Consider the following 20,497-nt stretch of genomic DNA (forward strand, 5'->3'; position numbering starts at 1 on the left):
AAGAAGAAAACCTGTAGAAAGATCCCAACCTTGCTGCTTCCTTTCTGAGGGCATGGCTTGGGCAGACCTTGTTTCAGCATATTTTCTGGGGAAGTACTAGTACCTAGTACTTCAGAGAAAGTAAAAAAAGTCTCACCGAGAGGGTGGCAGGGTTTCCCTCTTTTATTTCCTGAAAATTCAGCAGTTTATGTAGCAAAGATTCCCTAAGTCTCTACGGGGCTCATTATTGGTGATGAGGGGATTGGGGAAGGATGGAGTTTCTCATCTTAATTCTTTCCAGCAATCTCTCTGTCTGCTATGCCACAAGTGACTTGACTTGCTATTCCTAACAATCAGCAAGGCAGAAGGTAGAGCCAGCCATGCTAGAGACATTCATTAACATTCCTATTAGAGTAATGAACACCTTGGCTTCTAATAAGGATGTTCATTGGAGAAATAAGAGCACTTCAATGAAACCTGCACATGGTATCCTCACTTTACATTGGTGCCTTCTCAGTGTCCATTTTGGACTCACCATTTGCAGTGGCTGTCTGCGTGCCAAAATGCTTCATGCTTGTCTTGTGGTGCTTTGTCTTTTGCTTGGTTTTTTTACATGATGCCTTCACCCTGAGATGAACCTTGTATAATGCCTTCACTCTGATACTTGAAATTCTTCTATTTTGCCTAAGAATCTCTCTGATCATCCAACACTTGGAGGTATTCTCGAGAGGTTTGTAGCAGCGATGTGAGAAACGATGGCATTTTTGAACATGTATAAATATATATGGCATTGAATACAGAGTTCCCAATCAGTAGAGATGGAACTTCAGTATTTGCTTATATAAGGCATTTAGATTTTTAAATCAAATGCCAAATAATTCTTGTTATTCATCTCCAATGGCAAGATAATTGTACCATCATAAGTATGTTATTCTCAGGCTCAAGGCAAAATTATTGCTGCAATGGATCTCTCCTTTGGTGACCAAGGTATTTGTCATTCCAAATACTACATAAAAAGAGTCCCAACAGAAATCATCTGCCTAGCATTTAAAATTTGTGGGCTAGGCCGGGCGCGGTGGCTCAAGCCTGTAATCCCAGCACTTTGGGAGGCCGAGGCGGGTGGATCACGAGGTCAAGAGATCGAGACCATCCTGGTCAACATGGTGAAACCCCGTCTCTACTAAAAATACAAAAAACTAGCTGGGCATGGTGGCACGTGCCTGTAATCCCAGCTACTTAGGAGGCTGAGGCAGGAGAATTGCCTGAGCCCAGGAGGCGGAGGTTGCGGTGAGCCGAGACCGCGCCATTGCACTCCAGCCTGGGTAACAAGAGCGAAACTCCGTCTCAAAAAAAAAAAAAAAAATTTGTGGGCTATTTCCTATCAAGTTATATCAACATGCTATTTTGCTATGGAAGCATACTTCAAAGTATGCATTGATTCACTAAAAGGTTGACCCATTTAAAGCCAAAGGAGACCGGGTACAGTGGCTCACACCTGTAATCCTAGCACTGTGGGAGGCCGAGGTGGAAGGATGGTGTGAGCCCAGGAGTTTGATACCATCCTGGGCAACATGGTGAGAGCCTATCTCTACAAAAAAAAAAAAATTATTTTATTTTCTTTTTTTTTTTTTAAGATGGGGTTTCACCATAATGGCCAGGCTGGTCTTGAACTCCTGGCCTCAGGTGATCCACCCACCTCGGCCTCCCAAAGTGCTAGGATTACAGGCGTGAGCCACAGTGCCCAGCCCAAAAAAATTTAAATTAGCCGGATGTGGTCGTGTGCGCCTCTGGTCCCAGCTACTCAAGAGGCAGAGGTAAGAGCCCAGGAGGTTGAGGTTGTGGTGAGCCATGTTTATACCATTGCACTCTAGCATCGGCGACAGAGCGAGACCCTGCCTCAAAAGCCAAAGGAGTCTTGATCCCATTGCCACAAAGTGATTAAACCACTTCATTCAAGTGGATAACACTTTAACATTAATAGCATCCTTTTAGTAAATTACTACTCTTGTGCACTAGTTGTTCACCTGAAAGTTTAAGAGTACCTGCAGAGATAGGGGGCCTTGTCTAGTCTAAATTTTAAATATTTTGTATATTGGGTTTTTAGTAGAATCTGAAGATAGTGTCCCAGCCTTCAAAATAAAAATAAACATTTTCTCTTTAAAGCTGCTCAAGAAGCCAGAAAAAGGAGATGAAAAAGAATTGGACAAAAGAGAAAAAGCCAAGAAATTGGACAAAGAGAATCTCAGTGATGAAAGAGCCAGTGGGCAAAGTTGTACATTGCCCAAGCGTTCTGATAGCGAATTTAAAGATGAAAAACCAAAGAGGTCAGTAGTAAAGAACTCTTTGTTATGTTTGATTTCTACATGCCAGTTTTGCTGCTGTGTCCTGGACATGTACCTGAATTAAGATAAGCTGTTTTATGCAGAGCAGGGGGATGAGGAGGAACAGTTTCAGATATATTCTTGTATCTTACTCTGGGTGAATGGTTTTGGGGTTTTGTTCCTTTTTAAAACACTAGTATTTTTCACTCTGCTTTAAAAGTGCAACCTTATTGCAGGGGCCAAATCAGAATCACAGTGTTCCTGCATTTTTGATTACAAGATCTTTCAGGGTCTGTCTCAGATTTGTTTTTCTTGCAGACCTGAAGATGAGAACAGCAGAGACTACAGGGAGAGGGAACGGGATTATGAACGAGATCAGGAGCGCATACTTCGAGAAAGAGAGAGGCTGAAGCGGCAAGAAGAAGAGCGCCGTAGGCAGAAGGAACGCTATGAGAAAGAGAAGACTTTTAAGAGAAAAGAAGAAGAAATGAAAAAGGAGAAAGAAACACTTCGGGACAAAGGAAAGAAGGCTGAAAGTACAGAATCAATAGGAAGCTCAGAAAAACCTGAAAAGAAAGAAGAAGTGGTCAAGAGAGATCGGATAAGAAACAAGGTGCTGCTTGTCATTAAACTTGTTTATGAGAGGTTTTTTTTCTTCCCTTTTCCTGCAAGTGTAAAGGGAAGGGCTAGTTCACTGTTTATTATAGAATTTTTAAAGGGGAACTTATAATAATCTGCAACTACCAGTATGGTAGTGCGTGCCTATAATCTCAGCTACTAGGGACCTGAGGTGGGAGGATCGCTTAAGTCTGGAATGTCGAGGCTGCAATGAGCCATGATTGTACCACTTGCACTTCAGCCTAGGTGACAGGGTGAGACCCTGTCTCCAAAAAAAAAAGAAAGAAATTTACCCAAGCATATAAAATAATAATTACAAAATAGTTGCTTTTCTTTGGAGATGGAGAGAGGAAGTGGGGACGTTGTCATTTACCATGCCCTCATGTTTTTGGTCTTAAATGACTTTAGTATATATTAAGTCACATAACTATGACTCTAAAGATCCCATGTAAAAGCTTAGTAGCATTGTGGTAATAGTAACATATTTCATTGTATTTCAGGATCGTCCAGCGATGCAGCTTTACCAACCAGGAGCTCGAAGCCGAAATCGACTCTGTCCCCCTGATGACAGCACCAAGTCTGGTGATTCAGCAGTAGAAAGGAAGCAGGAAAGTGGTATTAGCCATAGAAAAGAAGGAGGAGAGGAGTGATAAGTACGGATGGCCTTAGGTGTCCTGACTGTCTAGGCAGCCAAAGAGCACATGTTAAGCAATCCAGAGGTGCCTTCAGGGCAAAGGAATAGAGAGAAAGGGGGTCGCTGTGCTGGTGGGGTACACTGCAGAGGAGTTAGTCTTGTGTCAAAGCAGGAATATGATCAGAGGTTCAGAATTGAAAGTACAATTTCATTGCTTTTGCAATTTCTACAAATTATTTTTAAAGTGTCATAAAAAGGTGATGGCGAGGACATATATTGCAATGTGCAGGGGGGAATATCAAGTGAGGACTTCATTACATGTGACACGAGAGAAAAGTAAGAGCTAGTTCTAAATCAAAAGCTGTTGTTCGTCCTGAATTGAATTTTCTTAATTTGGGTGGAGCAGAGTCGCTTCGAAGCCTTGTTCCAGTCTAGTTCTATTTCATTGTTGATGATAACTGTTGACTTTGTGTAGTGTAGAAGCAACAAGCATGTCCTTGAAGTACAAGTACAGGGAAGGATAGATCATACTTTTGTTGATGCATAAAATTTAAATAGTTAATATTAATTCTGTATCCAATGTCCTAAAGTTTTAGGATTAGTTATAGTTTTTTGTTCGCTTACGTGAGCTTAGCATAAAGAATATTTTTAAACATCTTGTTTTGTCTTCAGCATCTTTTCTATTAAGAGGTAAAATGTAGTCCGTGTTTGATCTTGACAATTCAGTGTGTGTTTGATGTTACGTCTCATGATCTGAGTGCATACCGTCTCCAGGAAGGAAACTGCACCAATGTCTATTCGTGTTAAGTAGCAACTTTTAGTCTCAGCTTGTTTTGTTTTGATGTCAATAAATAGTAACAGATTCAAGTATGAAGCTAAGTGTGTTTATTAACTTTACTAAATAGCTATGAGTTTTGAGAAATTAAATTTTTGACATCTGACATCACTCAGCTTCTGGCGAGGCCTAAGAAAGCTTTAACTCATGGCAGAAGGCGAAGCGGAAGCAGGCATGTTACCCAAAACTTCTCTACAAATAAAATTCTATTAATTTAAACATAAAATAGGCTGGACGCAGTGGCTAACATCTGTAATTCCAGCATTTTGGGAGGCCAAGGTGGGCGGATCACTTGAGGTCAGGAGTTTGAGACCACCCTGGCCAATATGGTGAAACCTCATATCTACTAAAAATACAAAATTTTCCGAATGCAGTGGTGGGTGCCTGTAATCCCTGCTACACAGGAGGCTGAGGCATGAGAATTGCTTGAGCCTGGAAGGTAGAGGTTGCAGTGAGTTGAGATCATGCATCTGCACTCCAGCCTGGGCAACAAAGCAAGACCCCATCTCTAAAATAATTTTTAACAATTAGCTGGGGATGGTGGTGTGTACTTGTAGCCCCAGCTGCTCAGGAGCCTGAGACTGGAAGATCGCTTCAGTCTGGAAAGTCAAGGCTGCAGTGAGCCATGATGACACCACTGCACTCCAGCCTTGGTTACAAAGTAAGACCCTGCCTCAAAAAGTAATAATAATTTTAAAATAAATATAAACTGTTAGAAACAGTAGGAAAGCAAGTGTTTGATCAATTTGTGCCTCCTTCAGATACATGTTTGATTTCTTTGGAAATAAACATTGGATGGAGACAACTCAAACGCTGGCTATCTAAACATTAATTGAGCACCTTCTATCTAGTATGTGTTGGCACTGACACTATGATAGTGAACACAACGTGGTCACTTTCTCATGGTGCTTATAGCCATGGGGAGTTAGCTGCTCTGCTGGAGAGAAGTGATGCTGAAGGATGGAGGCAGGAGAAATGGAAAGGGTGAGGGCAGTGGGGGTAGCTACTTCCAGGGCAGTGAAAAAGGATGACTTGGGCGTTCGTGAAGCTTTAATGCCTTCAAAATCTGGAGGAACTGGAGCTGGACCACCCTTCACAGCATGCATACACAAGGTAGTCCGGAGACAGTAATTAAACTTTGATTATAAAATTAAGATCTAACTTTCTGGTATTCACAGATGTTATCTTTAATTCTATAGGGGAAAGGTTAATTAAGGAGGTTTTGTAACCTTTTGTTGGTATAAAGAGTCCTATATGTTACATGCTTTTGAGGCGGGGTTGGGGCAGGCTGCCTAGATTTTTCTTCACTGCCTCTGCGCTGTCGTTTATACCACAAAAATTTATTAATACCAGTTCTATCATTATTTGGGAAATCAAGGTAGCAAAGATAGGCTTATACTTGGTGAATTCTTGGAAAGTATATGCTGACAGCTACATACATAGGATTAGTCATCCTTAGAAATCTCGCAAAAGGCTGGATACGTTGACTCACGCCTGTAATCCCAGCACTTAGGGAGGCCAAGGTGGGTGGATCACACAAAATCAGGAGTTTGAGACCAGCCTGGCCAACATAGCAAAACCCCATCTCTACTAAAATTACAAAAATTAGCCAGGCGTGGTGGTAGGTGCCTGTAATCCCATCAAATTGGGAGGCCGAGGTAGGAGAATCGCTTGAACCTGGAAGGCAGAGATTGCATTGAGCCAAGATCATGCCACTGCAATCCAGCCTAGGCAACAGAGCAAGACTCCATCTCAAAAAAAGAAATGAAATGGGCCAGATGTGATGTCTCATACAGGTAATCCTAGCATTTGGGAGGCCAAGGCAGGAGGATCACTTAACTTCAGGAGTTTGAGACCAGCCTGGGAAACAGGGAGAACCCATCTCTACTAAAAATTTTAAAACTTAGTCCAGTGTGGGAGAGCGTCTCTGCAATCCCAACTACTAGGGAGCTGAGTTGGGAAGATCGCCTGTATCTGGAATGTCGAGGCTACAGCTACTTGCATTTCACCCTGGGTGACACTGAGACCCTGTAAAAGAAATTTACCAAGGCTTATAAAATAATAATTACAAACTGGTTGCTTTTCTTTGGAGATGGAGAGAGGAAGTGGGCAAGCTGTCATTTACCATGCCCTCATATTTATGATCTTAAATGACTGGGCTTTAGCATATATTAATACATAACTTATGATTCAGAAAATCCCATGTAAAAGCTTAGTAGCATTGTTGTAACAGTAACATGTTTCATTGTACTTCAGGATTGTCCAGGGAAGCAGCCTAACCGTCAAGGAGCTCGAAGCCGAAATCAACACTGCCCCCCTGATGACAGCACCAAGTATAGATATTCACCAGTAGAAGAAAAGCAGGAAAGTGGTATTAGCCGTAGAAAAGAAGGAGGAGGTTGGGCACGGTGGCTCATGCCTGTAATCCCAGCACTTTCGGAGGCCGAGGCGGGCAGATCGTTTGAGATCAGGACTTCGAGACCAGCCTGGCTAACATGGTGAAACCCTGTCTCTACTAAAAATACAAAAATCAGCCGTGCATGGTGGCAGGTACCTGTAGTCCCAGCTACTTAGGAGGCTGTGACAGAATAATTGCTTGAACCCAGGAGATGGAGGTTGCAGTGAGCCAAGATAGCACCACTGCACTCCAGCCTGGGCAACAGAGCAAGACTCCATCTCAAAAAAAAAAAAAAAGGAGGGATGTGTGATAAGTCCTGATAGTCTTAGGTGTGCTGACTGTGTAGGCAGCCAAAAGTACATGCTAAGCAATCCAAAAATGCCTTCAGGGCAAAAGAATAGAGAGAAAGGGGGTCACTGTGCTGGTGGGGTACACTGCAGAGGAGAAAGTTTGCATCAAAGCAGGAATCTGGTTAGAGGTTCTGAATTGGAAGTACAATTTCATTGTTTTAGCAATTTCTACAAATTAATTTTCATGTCAGAAAAAGTTGATGGCGAGGACATGCACTGTAACTTGCAGGAGGGAAATATCAAGTGAGAACTTCATCACTTGTGACACGAGAGAAAAGTAAGAGCTGGTTATAAAATTAAAAGCTGTTGTTCATCCTGAATTGAATTTTTAAAATTTGGGTGGAGCAGAGTCACTTTGAAGCTTTCTTCCAGTCTAGTTCTATTGCATTGTTGATGATAACTGTTGACTTTGTGTAGTGTAGAAGCAACAAGCATGTCCTCGTAGTATAAGTACAGGGAAGGATAGATCACGCTTTCATTGATACAAACATTTATTTTTTATTTCTTCTTTTTATTTTTTGAGACAGTACTGAATTAACTTCTGGAAGTATTGAAAGGGGATGAACGATATTGGTTTCTGCCTTCACTAGCATACGTTGGTTTTGTCCACCAGGGAAAGATCAGTACATGGTACACTACTATATTAGGCCATTGTTGCATTGCTATAAAGAAATACCTGAGACCTGGGTACTTTATGAGAAAAGAGATTTAATTGGTCCACAGTTCTGCAAGCTGTATAAGCATGGCATCTGACATTGCACAGCTTCTGGGATGCCTCAGGGAGCTTTTACTCATGGCAGGTGAAGCAGGGGCAGGAATCCCACATCACAGAGTGAGCAAGAGAGTGAGTGTGGGGAGGAGGTGCCACACTTCACAACAACCAGATCTGTAAGAACTCACTATGGAGAGGACAGCACCAATCCATGAGGGATCCGCCCCATAACCCAAACACCCCACCAGGCCCCATCTCCAACACTGGGGATTGTATTTCCATGAGATTTGGCTGGGGACAAGTATCCAAACCACATCAACTGTTCTTGTCCCATAAGAACAAAATATAGACAACATCCTTGAGCTTTTTCCTGATTTTCATCCATCCTGCCAGCCCTTCCTAACTGTTCGCGTTTACTTAGTAAATCACCACTTTATGTTTGCCCAGCTTTTAGAAACAGGTAGCCCAAGAGGCAGGTACAAGAGCCACCAAAAATGACTGAAAGTGAATGATTCTCAACTGAGCGAGAGTCCTAAGGGAAGGGAAATTTTCAAGAAGGAGAATGGCTGACAATGTCCCACGCCGAAGAGAGGTTAAGGAAGACAAGATATGGAAGTGTTCATTAGATTTGACAGTCGTGATTTCATCAGTGAACTAATGAAACTGATGACCTAAAAGAGACAGAAACCCTGTTACAGTGAGGGGTGAATGGCAGGTGGGAAGTGGATGTAAGGATTTGGAATTCATCTCTTTTTAGGTGGCCATTGAAGTCATGGCCATGGATTCTGTCACTTTAGGGGAAGAGAAAAAAAGAAGAGAAGCAGACCTAGGGCCCTGCCTCGAAAAACTAACATTACACAGAGATAAGGAAATGTATCTACAGAGACAGAGAAGGAGTAGTGAGAGAGTAGGAGAAAAACCAGAGGACTCTGGGTTACTTAAGAGAAAAGTGTTTCAAGGAAGAGGCAACGTCAGCAGGATTGGATGCCACTGAATGGTCAAGTATTGTACTTGACAAAGACCATAGCATTCAGTGACTTACAAATCATTGATGACCTAACAGGCGTCCCCAAACTTTTTACACAGGGGGCCAGTTCACTGTCCCTCAGACTGTTGGAGGGCCGCCACATACTGTACTCCTCTCACTGACCACCAATGAAAGAGGTGCCCCTTCCTGAAGTGCGGCAGGGGGCCGGATAAATGGCCTCAGGGGGCCGCATGTGGCCCGCAGGCCGTAGTTTGGAGACGCCTGACCTAGAATTATGGGGCAGGGAAGCCAGATTGGGTTGAGAAAGGAAACAATATATACAACTTTTTAGAGAAGTATGAGGGATCTTCAGAAGTCTGTAGATCCTTAGTTCTACTCTGAGGCCTCCTTCACATTCTCCTGAACGTATAAATGTGTAATTGTCGGAAAGAATCAGCTGAACGTAGTGGCTCATGCCTGTAATCCCAGCATTTTGGGAGGCGGAGGTGGGTATATCACCTGAGGTCAGGAGTTCGATACCAGTGCGGCCAACATGGTGAAACCCTGTCTCTGCTAAAAATACAAAAATTAGCCAGGTATAGTGGTGGGCACCCGTAATCCCAGCTATTCAGGAGGCTGAAGCAGAGAATTGCTTGAACCTGGGAGGCAGAAGTTGCGTGAGCTGAGATCACGCCACTGCATTCAGCCTGGGTGACAGAGCAAGAGCTAGTATCTAGGTGCTGCAAACAAAAGACATCACATTAGGGGGAAGCTAAATAAATAAATGGCTAGTATCACTGCTTACAAAGTGTCTTGACCTTGGTGGAGCTTATGATGACAGGTTTATAAATATATATATGTTTGTTCTTGCTTCAATTTTAGTAGAATTAATTTTGCTGTGATAGGAGCTCTTTTCAAACTGATGACTTCTCCTTTTTAATGCCTCAAACTAGATGCCATCGAAGTATTTTATAATGAGTTAGTACCAGTTTATTTTGGTGCAAAAAGATTTTGAAATCCATGCTTAGTTTCTTGATAATATGCATTTTCCATGGACTTTTTGAAGACTTCTCATATGGCTATTGATACAATTGGGCTCTGTGCCTGCACCCAAATCTCATCTTGAATTGTAAACCTCATGTGTCAAGGGAGGAACTTGGTAGGAGGTGATTGGATTATGGGGGCAGTTTCCCACATGCTGATTTCGTGATAGTGATTAAGTCTCCTGATATGTGATGGTTTTATACAAGGCAGGTTTTCCTATGCTTGCACTTGACCTCTAGTCTGCCACAATGTAAGATGTTCCTGCTTCCCCTTCTGCCATGATTATAAATTTTCTGAGGATCCCCCAGCCATGCAGAACTGTGAGTCAGTTAAACCTCTTTTCTTGGGCCGAGTGCAGTAGCTCACACATGTAATCCCAGCACTTTGGGAGGCCGAGACGGGCAGATTGTGAGGTCAAGAGATCGAGACCATCCTGGCCAACATGGTGAAACCCCGTCTCTACTAAAAATAGAAAAATCATCTGGGCACGGTGGCGCGCGCCTGTAATCCCAGCTACTTGGGAAGCTTAGGCAAGAGAATCACTTCAACCCGGGAGGCAGAGGTTGCAGTGAGCCAAGATCGCATCACTGCACTCCATCCTGGTGACAGAGCAAGACTCCATCTCAAAAACAAACAAACAAAAAAACCCATCTCTTTTCTTTATAAATTATCCACAATCAGGTATTTCTTTCTACCAGTGTGAAAACAGACTAATACAGCTGTGAAAGAAATGGAGATATGGCCAGGCGCGGTGACTCACACCTGTAATCCCAGCACTTTGGGAAGCCAAGGCTGGGGGATCACCTGAGGTCAGGAGTTCGAGACCAGAAGGCTCAGCATGGTGAAACCGCATCTCTACTAAAAATACAAAAATTAGCTGGGTGTGATGGTGCACACCTGTAGTCCCAGCTGCTTGAGAGGTTGAGGCAGGAGAATTGCTTGAACCCAGGAGGTAGAGGTTGCAGTGAGCGGAGATCATGCCATTGCACTCCAGCCTGGGCAACAGAGAGAGAATCCATGTCAAAAAAAAAGAGAAAAGAAAGAAATGGAGATACATAGATTAATGGTGTTAATGAAGGATTATTTTGTTTTTGTTTTTTGAGACGGAGTCTTGCTCTGTCACTAGGCTGGAGTACAGTGGCGCAATCTTGGCTCACTGCAGCCTCCTCCTCCCGGCTTCAAGCGATCCAACTGCCTCAGCCTCCAAGTAGCTGGGACTACAGGTGCACACCACCATGCCTGGCTAATTTTTTGTATTTTGGTGGAGACAGGGTTTCACCATATTGGCCAGGATGGTCTTTATCTCCTGACCTTGTGATCCACCCTCCTAGGCCTCCCAAAGTGCTGGGATTATAGGTGTGAGCCACCGTGCCCGGCCCTGTTAAGCAATTTTTAAAATCCATCTTGAATTGGTACACTTTTCATCAGTACCACCTCTCTTCTTGTAGTTTGCTCCCTTCCTCTCCATTATTGTGTTGTAGGCAGGGAGGGTGAGGACCACTTCCTCACAAAGCACAGTTTTGTGTCCTTAATAAATATAGGCCAGGCGTGGTGGCTCATGCTTTAGCCCTTTGGGAAGCCAGGGCCGGAGGATCACTTTGAGGCCAGGAGTTCAAGACAAGCCTGGGGCCAGTCTTGGTGGCTCATGTTTATAGTCCCAGCACTTTGGGAGGCCAATGTGAGCAGATCACTCGAGGTCAGTAGTTTGAGATCAGCCTGAAAAACACGATAAAACACTGTCTCTACTAAAAATACAGAAATTAGCTGGGCATGGTGGTGCACGCCTGTAGTCCCAGCTACTTGGGAGGCTGAGGCAGGAGAAGCTCTTGAACCAGAATGACAGAAGTTGCAGTGAGCTGAGATCACACCACTGTACTCCAGTTTGGGCAAGAGAACAAGACTCTGTCTCAGACAAAACAACAACAACAACGAAAACGAAATGGGCCTGTGTGATGGCTCCTGCAGGTAACCAACCCTAGCATTTGGGAGGCCAAGGCAGGAGGATCACTTAGCTTTAAGAGTTCGCAAACAGCCTGGGCAACATAGGGTGACCTCATCTCTGCTAAAATTTTAAAACTTAGCCCAATGTGGCAGCACAGGTCTGCAATCCCAGCTACTAGGGAGCTGAGAAGGGAAGATTGCTTGAGTCTGGAATGTCAAGGCTGGATCGTGCCGCTTGCACTGCAGCCTGGCTGACACAGTGAGACCCTATGTCCAAAAAAAAGAAATTTAACCAGGCATATATTTGGTCTCAAATGACTCAGCTTTAGTATATATTAATACATAATTTGCGACTCAGAAAATCCCATGTAAAAGCTTAGTAGCATTGTTGTAACAGTAACATGTTTCGTTGTACTTCAGGATCGTCCAGGGATGCAGCTTTGCTATCTAGGAGCTCGAAGCCATGGTCGACTCTGGTTCCCTGATGACAGCGTCGTCGATTCTGGATATTCAGCAGTAGAAAGAAAGCAGGAAAGTGGTATTAGCCATAGAAAAGAAGGAGGAGAGGAGTGATAATTCCAGATGGCCTTAGGTGTCCTGACTGTCTAGGCAGCCAAAGAGCACATGTAAAGGAATCCAGAGGGCAAAAGAATAGAGAGAAAGGGTCGCTGTGCTGGTGGAATACACAGCAGAGGAGTAAGTTTTGTGTCAAAACAGGAATCTGATCGGAAGTTCAAAATTGGAAGTACAATCTTACTGTTTCTGCAATTTTTGTAAATTAATTTTAAAGTGTCAGAAAAAGCTGATAGCTAGGACATGCATTGCAATTTGCAGGGGGAAATGTCAAGTGAGGACTTCATATATGACAAGAGAAAGGTAAGAGTTGGTTCTAAATCAAAAGCTGTTGTTCATCCTGAATTGAATTTTCTAAATTTTGGTGGAGCAGAGTCGCTTTGAAGCCTTGTTCCAATCTAGTTCTATTGCACGGTTGATGGTAACTGTTGACTTTGTGTAGTGTAGAAGCAACAAGCATGTCCTTGTAGTACAAGTACAGGGAAGGATAGATCACATTTTTGTTGATTCATGCATTTATTCATTTATATATTGAGACAGAGTTTTACTCTTATCACCCAGTCTGGAGTGCAGTGGCGCAATCTTGGCTCCCGGCAACCTCTGACTCCCCGGTTGAAGCGATTCTCCTGTCTCTGTCTCCCGTATAGCTGGAATTACAGGCACATGCCACCATGCCCGGCTAATTTTTATATTTTTAGTAGAGACAGGGTTTCACCATGTTGGCCAGTCTGGTCTGGAACTCCTGACCTTAGGTGATCCGCCCACCTTGGCCTCCCAAAGTGCTGCAATTACAGGTGTGAGCCACCATGCCCAGCTGATACAAACATTTAAGTAGTCATGTTACTTCTGTATTCAGTGTCCTAAAGCTTCAGGATTAGTTTTAGTTTTTTGTTTGCTTACATAGTTCAGCATAAAAATATTATAAAACATCTCATTTTACCTTCAGCATTTTTTCTTTTTTTTTTTTTTTTTTTTTTTGAGATGCAGTTTCGCTCTTGTTACCCAGGCTGGAGTGCAATGGCGCGATCTCGGCTCACCGCAACCTCCGCCTCCTGGGTTCAGGCAATTCTCCTGCCTCAGCCTCCTGAGTAGCTGGGATTACAGGCATGCGCCACCATGCCCAGCTAATTTTTTGTATTTTTAGTAGAGACGGGGTTTCACCATGTTGACCAGGATGGTCTCGATCTCTCGACCTCGTGATCCACCCGCCTCGGCCTCCCAAAGTGCTGAGATTACAGGTTTGAGCCACCGCGCCCGGCCCATTTTTTCTATTAAGAGGTAAAATGTAGTCCTTATTTGACTCTTGACAATCCAGTTTGTTTTATCTCAGGTCTCATGATCTGAGCGCATATCCTCTCCAGGAAGGAAACGGTACCTATGTCTGCTGTTGTTAAATAGCATCTTATAGTCTCAGCTTGTTTTGTTTTGATGTCTATAAATAGTAAGAGCATTCAAGTATGAAGCTAAGTCTAGTGAGTCACTTTACTAAATAGCTGTGAGTTTTGAGAAATTAATTTTTTGATACTGAATTAACCTCTTGGAAGTATTGATAGGGATTAATGATGTTAGTTTCTGCCTTCACTAGCATGCCTTTGTTTTGTTCACCAGGGAATGATCAGTTCATGGTTCACTCCTATATTAGGTCATTCTTGCATTGCTATAAGGAAATACCTGAGACTGGGTAATATATAAGAAAAGAGATTTAATTGGCTCACAGTTCTGCAGGCTATACAAGCAAGATATCTGACATTGCTCATCTTCTGAGAGGCCTCTGGGAGCTGTTACTCATGGCAGAACGTGAAGCAGTGGCAGGCATCTCACATCACAGAGTAAGCAAGAGAGTGGGTCTGGGGAGGAGGTGCCACACTTCACAACAACCAGATCTGTAAGAACTCACTATGGAGAGGACAGCACCAAGCCATGAGGGATCTGCCCCATAACCCAAACACCCCACCAGGCCCCACCTCCAACACTGGGGATTATGTTTCCATGAGATTTGGCTGGGGACAAGTATCCAAACCACATCAACTATTCTTGTCCCATAAGAACAAAATGTAGACAACATCTTTGAGCTTTTGCCTGATTTTCATTCATCCTGCCAGTCCCTCCTGAGCTACCATGTCCTGCCACATAATGGATTTTTAAAAGAACATAGGCCAGGCATGATGGCTTCCACCTGTAATCCCAGCACTTTGGGAGGCTGAAGTGGGTGGATCACCTGAGGTCAGGAGTTCGAGACCAGTCTGGCCAACATGGCAAAACCCCATCTCTACCAAAAAATACAAAAAAAAATTTAGCCAGGCATGGTGGCACACACCTGTAGTCCAGATTTCTCGGGAGGCTCAGGCAGCAGAATCACTTGAACCCGTGAGGTGGAGGTTGCATTGAGCAGAGATCACGCCACTACACTCCTGCCTAGGTGACAGAACAAGACACCAAACCCCCACCCTCCCTAAAAAAAAGGCCAAGTGTGGTGTCACACGCCTGTTGTCCTAGTGCTTTGGGAGGCCCAGGCAGGTGTTTAACTTGAGATCAGGGGTCCGAGACCAGCCTCGCTAACATGGCAAAATCCCGTCTCTACTAAAAATACAAAAATTAGCCAGTCCTGGTGGCAGGGGCCTGTAATCCCAACTACTCAGGAGGCTGAGGCAGGAGAATCGCTAGAACCCAGAAGGTGGAGGTTGCAGTAAGCCGAAATCGCACCACTGCACTCCTGCCTGGGTAACACAGCCAGACTCCATCTCAAAAAAGAAAAGAAACATAAAAAAAGAAAAGTTTGTGGAAAATAGAAATAAAAGGAAAAAATATAAATTTCTCATCATAAGATCCACCAAGGTCAAGACACTTTCATCAGCAATGATACTAGCCATTTATTTGTTTATTTTTGTCTCTTGCTCACAACAATTGGATACTAGCCATTTCATCCATCCCCAAAGAAGAATTTAACCACATCAATGCACTCTTTCTTACATTATCAATTGAAAAGAAATGGGTGCCCTTTACAGACATTTTAAGATTAGAAAACAAAAAGGAGTCAGAAGGAGCTAAATTCCTACTGTAAGGTAGATGCCTAATGGTTTCCCATCGAAACTCTCAAAATTGCGCTTGTTTGATGAGAGGCATGAGCAGAAGCTTTGCTGAAGTAGAAAAGGCCTCTCTGGTGAAGCTTTCCTGGGCATTTTGCTACTAATGCTTTGGCTTTCTCAAAACACTCTCATAATAAGCAGGTGTGATTATTCTTCCACCCTCCAGAAAGTCAACAAGGGAAGTTCCTCAAGCAGCTCAAAAAACTATTGCCATGATCTTTGCTCTTGGCCAGTCCACTTCACTGACTGGACCACTTCCACCTCTTTGGAGCCATTACTATGATTATGCTTTGTCTTCAGAGTCATACTGGGAAAGCCACGTATCACCTCCTGTTATGCTTTCCAAATAGCTACTTCATGATCTATTGGTTGGTACCAACCAGTTGTGGTTTTTGACATTCCATGGCATAAACAGCAATTAATATGCAGCAACCTAATAGATCCTACTTGTTTAAAATTTCCATTGAAAGCTCTGCTCTCATCTGCAGTTGATCTGGTTTTTGAACCCATCAAATGGAAAATTTGCTCAACTTTTAATTTTTCAGTCAGAATTGTATAAGTTGAAACAATTGGGATGTCTATGGTGTTGGCTGTTTCTGCTGTTAATTGTTGGTCCTTTTCTTTTTTTGAGACAGAGTCTCACTCTTTCACAAAGGTTGGAGGCCAGTAGCACGATCTTGGCTCACTGCAACCTTCTGCCTCAGCCTCCAGAGTAGTTGGGATTAGAAGTGCCTGCCACCCAACCCACCCCCCAGATAATTTGTGTATATTTATTAGATGTGGGGTTTCACCATGTTGGCCAGACTGGTCTCAAACTCCTGACCACAGGTGATCTGCCCGACTTGGCCTCCCAGAGTGCTGGGATTACAGGGGTGAACCACCATGTCTGGCCAATGCGTTTCAGTTAGAGAACAAAGCGGATTAATTTTTTTTCCTTAGAAATGGATGCGAATGACCTGCTGCTGCAGGCTTCATCTTCAACATCATCTTCTCCCTTTCAAGTTTTCCATGTGTAAACTGCTGATTTCTTTAGGGGCATTGTCCCCATAAACATTTGGTAACGCATCAGTGATTTTACCATTCTTCCACCCAACCATCACCTTAATGTTTGTTCTTCCTTCAGTTTTAGCAGAATTCAGTTTGCTCTGATACTGGCTTTTTAAAAAATGATGATTTCTCCTTTTTCATACCTCAAACTAGATCCTGTTGATGTATTTTTTAATGAGTTAGTACCAGTTTCTTTTGGTACCAAAAGATTTTGCAATCTATGCATAGTTTCTTGATAATAACCTTTTGAAGACTTCTCATATGGCTGTTGATACAATTGGGCTCTGTGCCCCCACCCAAATCTCATCTTGCATTGTAATCCTCATGTGTCAAGGGAGGAACTTGCTGGGAGGTGATTCAATTATGGAGGCAGTTTCCCACACACTGATTTCATGAGAGTGAAAAAGGCTCATGAGATCTGATGGCTTTATACAAGGCAGTTTTTCCTATGCTCACACTTGATCTCTGGTCTGCTGCCATGTAAGACGTGCCTGCTTCCCCTTCTGCCATGATTGTAAATTTCCTGAGGCTTCCCAAGCCATGTGGAATTGTGAGTCAATTAAACCTCTTCCTTTTCTATATTATGTAGTCTCGGGTATTTCCATCTACCAGTGTGAAAACCGACTAATACAGCTGTGAAAGAAATGGAGATACACACAGGTTAATAGTTTTAATGAAGCATCATTTTAAATATGAGAACGTAAGTTTAGAAGCCAAAAGGAAAGCTCTACACGGATGAATACCCAAGAGAAAGGACAACTAATAGTGTAGGCTTCCTGTAAACACAGGTGAAAACGGAAGCCAAAGTAGAGGTTAGAGGAGAAACAATGTTCCTGAATGACCAAGCATGAGTTGATGCCACTTGCCTCTTTGTCTAGCCCGTTGGCAGCCATCTCAAGGCTGTCTTCATGTCGGCATCTCCCTCTTTTGTTCTACTGGCCTTGCCTGTCCAGCTCTGGGTAAACTGCACTTCCCCACCCCACCCTCTTAAATTTCTTCCACTGGCTCATTCATTTAGCAAACATGTACCAATCACTGACTGTGTGTCCGGCCCTGGAGGTCAGGGATTCAAATAAGTTCTATAGGACATGAAATAACTATAGGCCAGGCACAGTGGCTCATGCTTAATCCCAGTACTTTGGGAGGCCAAGGCTGGTGGATCACTTGAGGTCAGCAGTTGGAGAAAAACCTGGCCTATATGGTGAAACCCTGTCTCTACTAAAAATACAAAAATTAGCTGGGCATGGTGGGGTGCACCTGTAGTCCCAGGTACTCGGGAGACTGAGGCAGGAGAATTGCCTGAATTTGAGAGGCAGAGGTTGCAGTGAGCCGAGACTGCAAACTGCACTCTAGCCTGGGCAACAAGAGCAAAATTTTGTCTAAAAAAAACAAAAAAATAAATGGGCCAAGCGTGATGCCTCATGCAGGTAATCCTAGCATTTGGGAGGCCAAGGCAGGAGTATACCTTAACTTCAGGAATTCAAGACCATCCTGGATAACATAGGGAGACCCCATCTCTATTAAAAATTTTAAAATGTATCTTAGTATGGTACAGCGTGTCTGTAATCCCAGCTACTAGGGAGCTGAGGTGGGAGGATCGCTTGAGTCTGGAATTACTGAGGCTGCAGTGAGCCGCAGCCTTGCCACTAGCACTTCAGCCTGGATGACTCAATGAGACCATGTCTCCAATAAAAAGGAAGTGATAGCAGGCTTATAAAATAATGATTACAAAATGGTTGCTTTTCTTTGGAGATGGAGAGAGGAAGTGGTCAAGTTGTCATTTACCATGCCCTCAGTGACTGGGCTTTAGTATATATTGATATATATGCTATGACTTGAAAATCCCAAGTAAAAGTTTGGTAGCATTGTTGTAACAGTAACATATTCTGTTGTACTTCAGGATCATCCAGGGACACAGCGTTCCCATCCAGGAGCTCGAAACCGAGGTCGAGTCTGGCACCCCGTTGACAAGTCTGAAGATTCAGCAGTGAAAAGAAAGCAGGAAAGTGGTATTACCCATAGAAAAGGAGAGGACAGGCGTGTTGGCTCACGCCTGTAATGACAGCACTTTGGGAGGCCGAGGTGGGTGGATCGCCTGAGGTCAGGAGTTTGAAAACAGCCTGGCCAACATGGTGAAACCCCATCTCTACTAAAAATACAAACGTTAGCCAGGCATGGTGGCAGGTGCCTGTAGTCCAGCTACTTGGGAGACTGAGGCAGGAGAACTGCTTGAACTCAGGAGGTGGAGGTTGCGGTGAGGCATGATTGTGCCACTGCACTCCAGCCTGGGCAACAGTGTGACTCCATCTCCAAAAAATAAAAGAAAAAGAAAAGGAGAGGAGTATGCAGTTGAGGAATAAGTTTTACATCAAAGCAGGAATCCAATCAGAGGTTCAAAATTGGAAGTACAATTTCATTTTTTTGGAATTTCTAAAATTCAACCTTAAAGTGTCAGAAAAAGCTGATAGCGAAGACGTACATTACAATTTGCAGGGGGAAATGTCAAGTGAGGACTTCATCACATATGACACTAGAGAAAAGTAAGAGCTGTTTCTAAAATCAAAAGCTGTTGTTCATCCTGAATTGAATTTCTAAATTTTGGTGGAGCAGAGTCCCTTTGAAGCCTTGTTCCCATCTAGTTACACTGAATCGCTGATGATAACTGTTGACTTTGGGTAGTGTAGAAGTCACAAGCATGTCCTTGTAGGACAAGTACAGGGAAGGACAGAACAAACTTTCATTGATGCAAACATTTAAATAGTCATGTTACTTCTGTATCCAGTATCCTAAAGTTTTGGGATTAGTTTTTGGTTTTTATTTGCTTTTATGAGCTTAGCATGAGGAATATTTGTAAACATCTCATTTTGTCTTCCTTCAGCATCTTTTCTATTAAGAAGTAAGATGTAGTTCTTGTTGGATTCTTGACAATCTAGTTTGTTTTATCTCAGGTCTCATGATCTGAGCGCATACCCTCTCCAGGAGGGAAACTGAACCAATGCCTGTTGTTGTTAGATGGCAGCTTTTAGTCCAGCTTGTTTTGTTTTGATGTTGATAAATAGTAACAGCATCCAAGTATGAAGCTAAGTGTGGTGAGTCACTTTACTAAATAGCTGTGAGTTTTGAGAAATTAATTTTTTGATACTGAATTAACCTCTTGGAAGTATTGAAAGGCATGAGCAATGTTAGTTTCTGCCTTCACTAGCATGCCTTTGTTTTGTCCAGGGAATAATCAGTTCATGGTTCACTCCTGTATTGGGCCGTTATTGCATTGCTAGCTAAGACTGGGTTGTTTATAAGAAAAGAAGTTTAATTGGCCCACAGTTCTGCAGGCTGTACAAGCGAGGCATCTGACATCGCTAAGCTTCTGGGAGGCGTCAGGGAGCTTTTACTCATGGCAGAAGGTGAAGCAGGGGCTGGCATCCCACATCACAGAGTGAGCAAGAGAGTGAGTGTGGGGAAGAGGTGCCACACTTCACAACAACCAGATCTGTAAGAACTCACTATGGAGAGGACAGCACCAATCCATGAGGGATCCGCCCCATAACCCAAACACCCCACCAGCCCCCACCTCTAACACTGGGGATTATATTTCCATGAGATTTGGCTGGGGACAAGTATCCAAACCACATCAACTATTCTTGTCCTGTAAGAACAAAATGTTTAGCCAACATCCTGAGCTTTTTCCTGATTTTCGTCCATCCTGCCAGCCCTTCCTAACACGGCATCTGTTCGCGTTCACTTACTAAATCACCACTTTATGTTTGCCCCGCTTTTAGAAACAGGTAACCCAATAGGCAGTTACAAGAGCCACCAAAAATGATTGAAAATGAATGATTCTCAGGCCAGGTGCTGTGGCTCACGCCTGTAGTCCCACCACTTCGAGAGGCCAAGGCGGGTGGATCACGAGGTCAAGAGATGGAGACTATCCTGGTCAACATGGTGAAACCCCGTCTCTACTAAAAATACAAAAAATTAGCTGGGCGTGGTGGCGC

At 43.4% G+C, this 20,497-nt stretch overlaps 1 protein-coding gene across 8 annotated transcripts in view; it reads left to right on the plus strand.

Annotated features, from left to right (window-relative positions):
- The window catches only part of UPF3B (UPF3B regulator of nonsense mediated mRNA decay), a 59,102-nt gene that overhangs the window by 16,039 nt on the left and 22,566 nt on the right, over positions 1-20,497 (plus strand). For 5 of the 8 annotated variants that reach the window (XM_074391874.1, XM_003931080.3, XM_074391875.1 and 2 more), the window contains 3 exons: positions 2,143-2,303; positions 2,619-2,913; positions 3,419-18,587. In XM_074391874.1, coding sequence (XP_074247975.1) covers positions 2,143-2,303; positions 2,619-2,913; positions 3,419-3,568 — 606 coding nt within the window. In that variant the 3' untranslated portion in view covers positions 3,569-18,587. The remainder of the gene's footprint in view (positions 1-2,142; positions 2,304-2,618; positions 2,914-3,418; positions 18,588-20,497) is intronic. The other 3 variants (XM_074391878.1, XM_074391876.1, XM_074391877.1) reach the window with 3 other exon arrangements.

This window comes from Saimiri boliviensis, chromosome X, assembly GCF_048565385.1.
Source record: "Saimiri boliviensis isolate mSaiBol1 chromosome X, mSaiBol1.pri, whole genome shotgun sequence".
NCBI lineage: Eukaryota > Metazoa > Chordata > Mammalia > Primates > Cebidae > Saimiri > Saimiri boliviensis.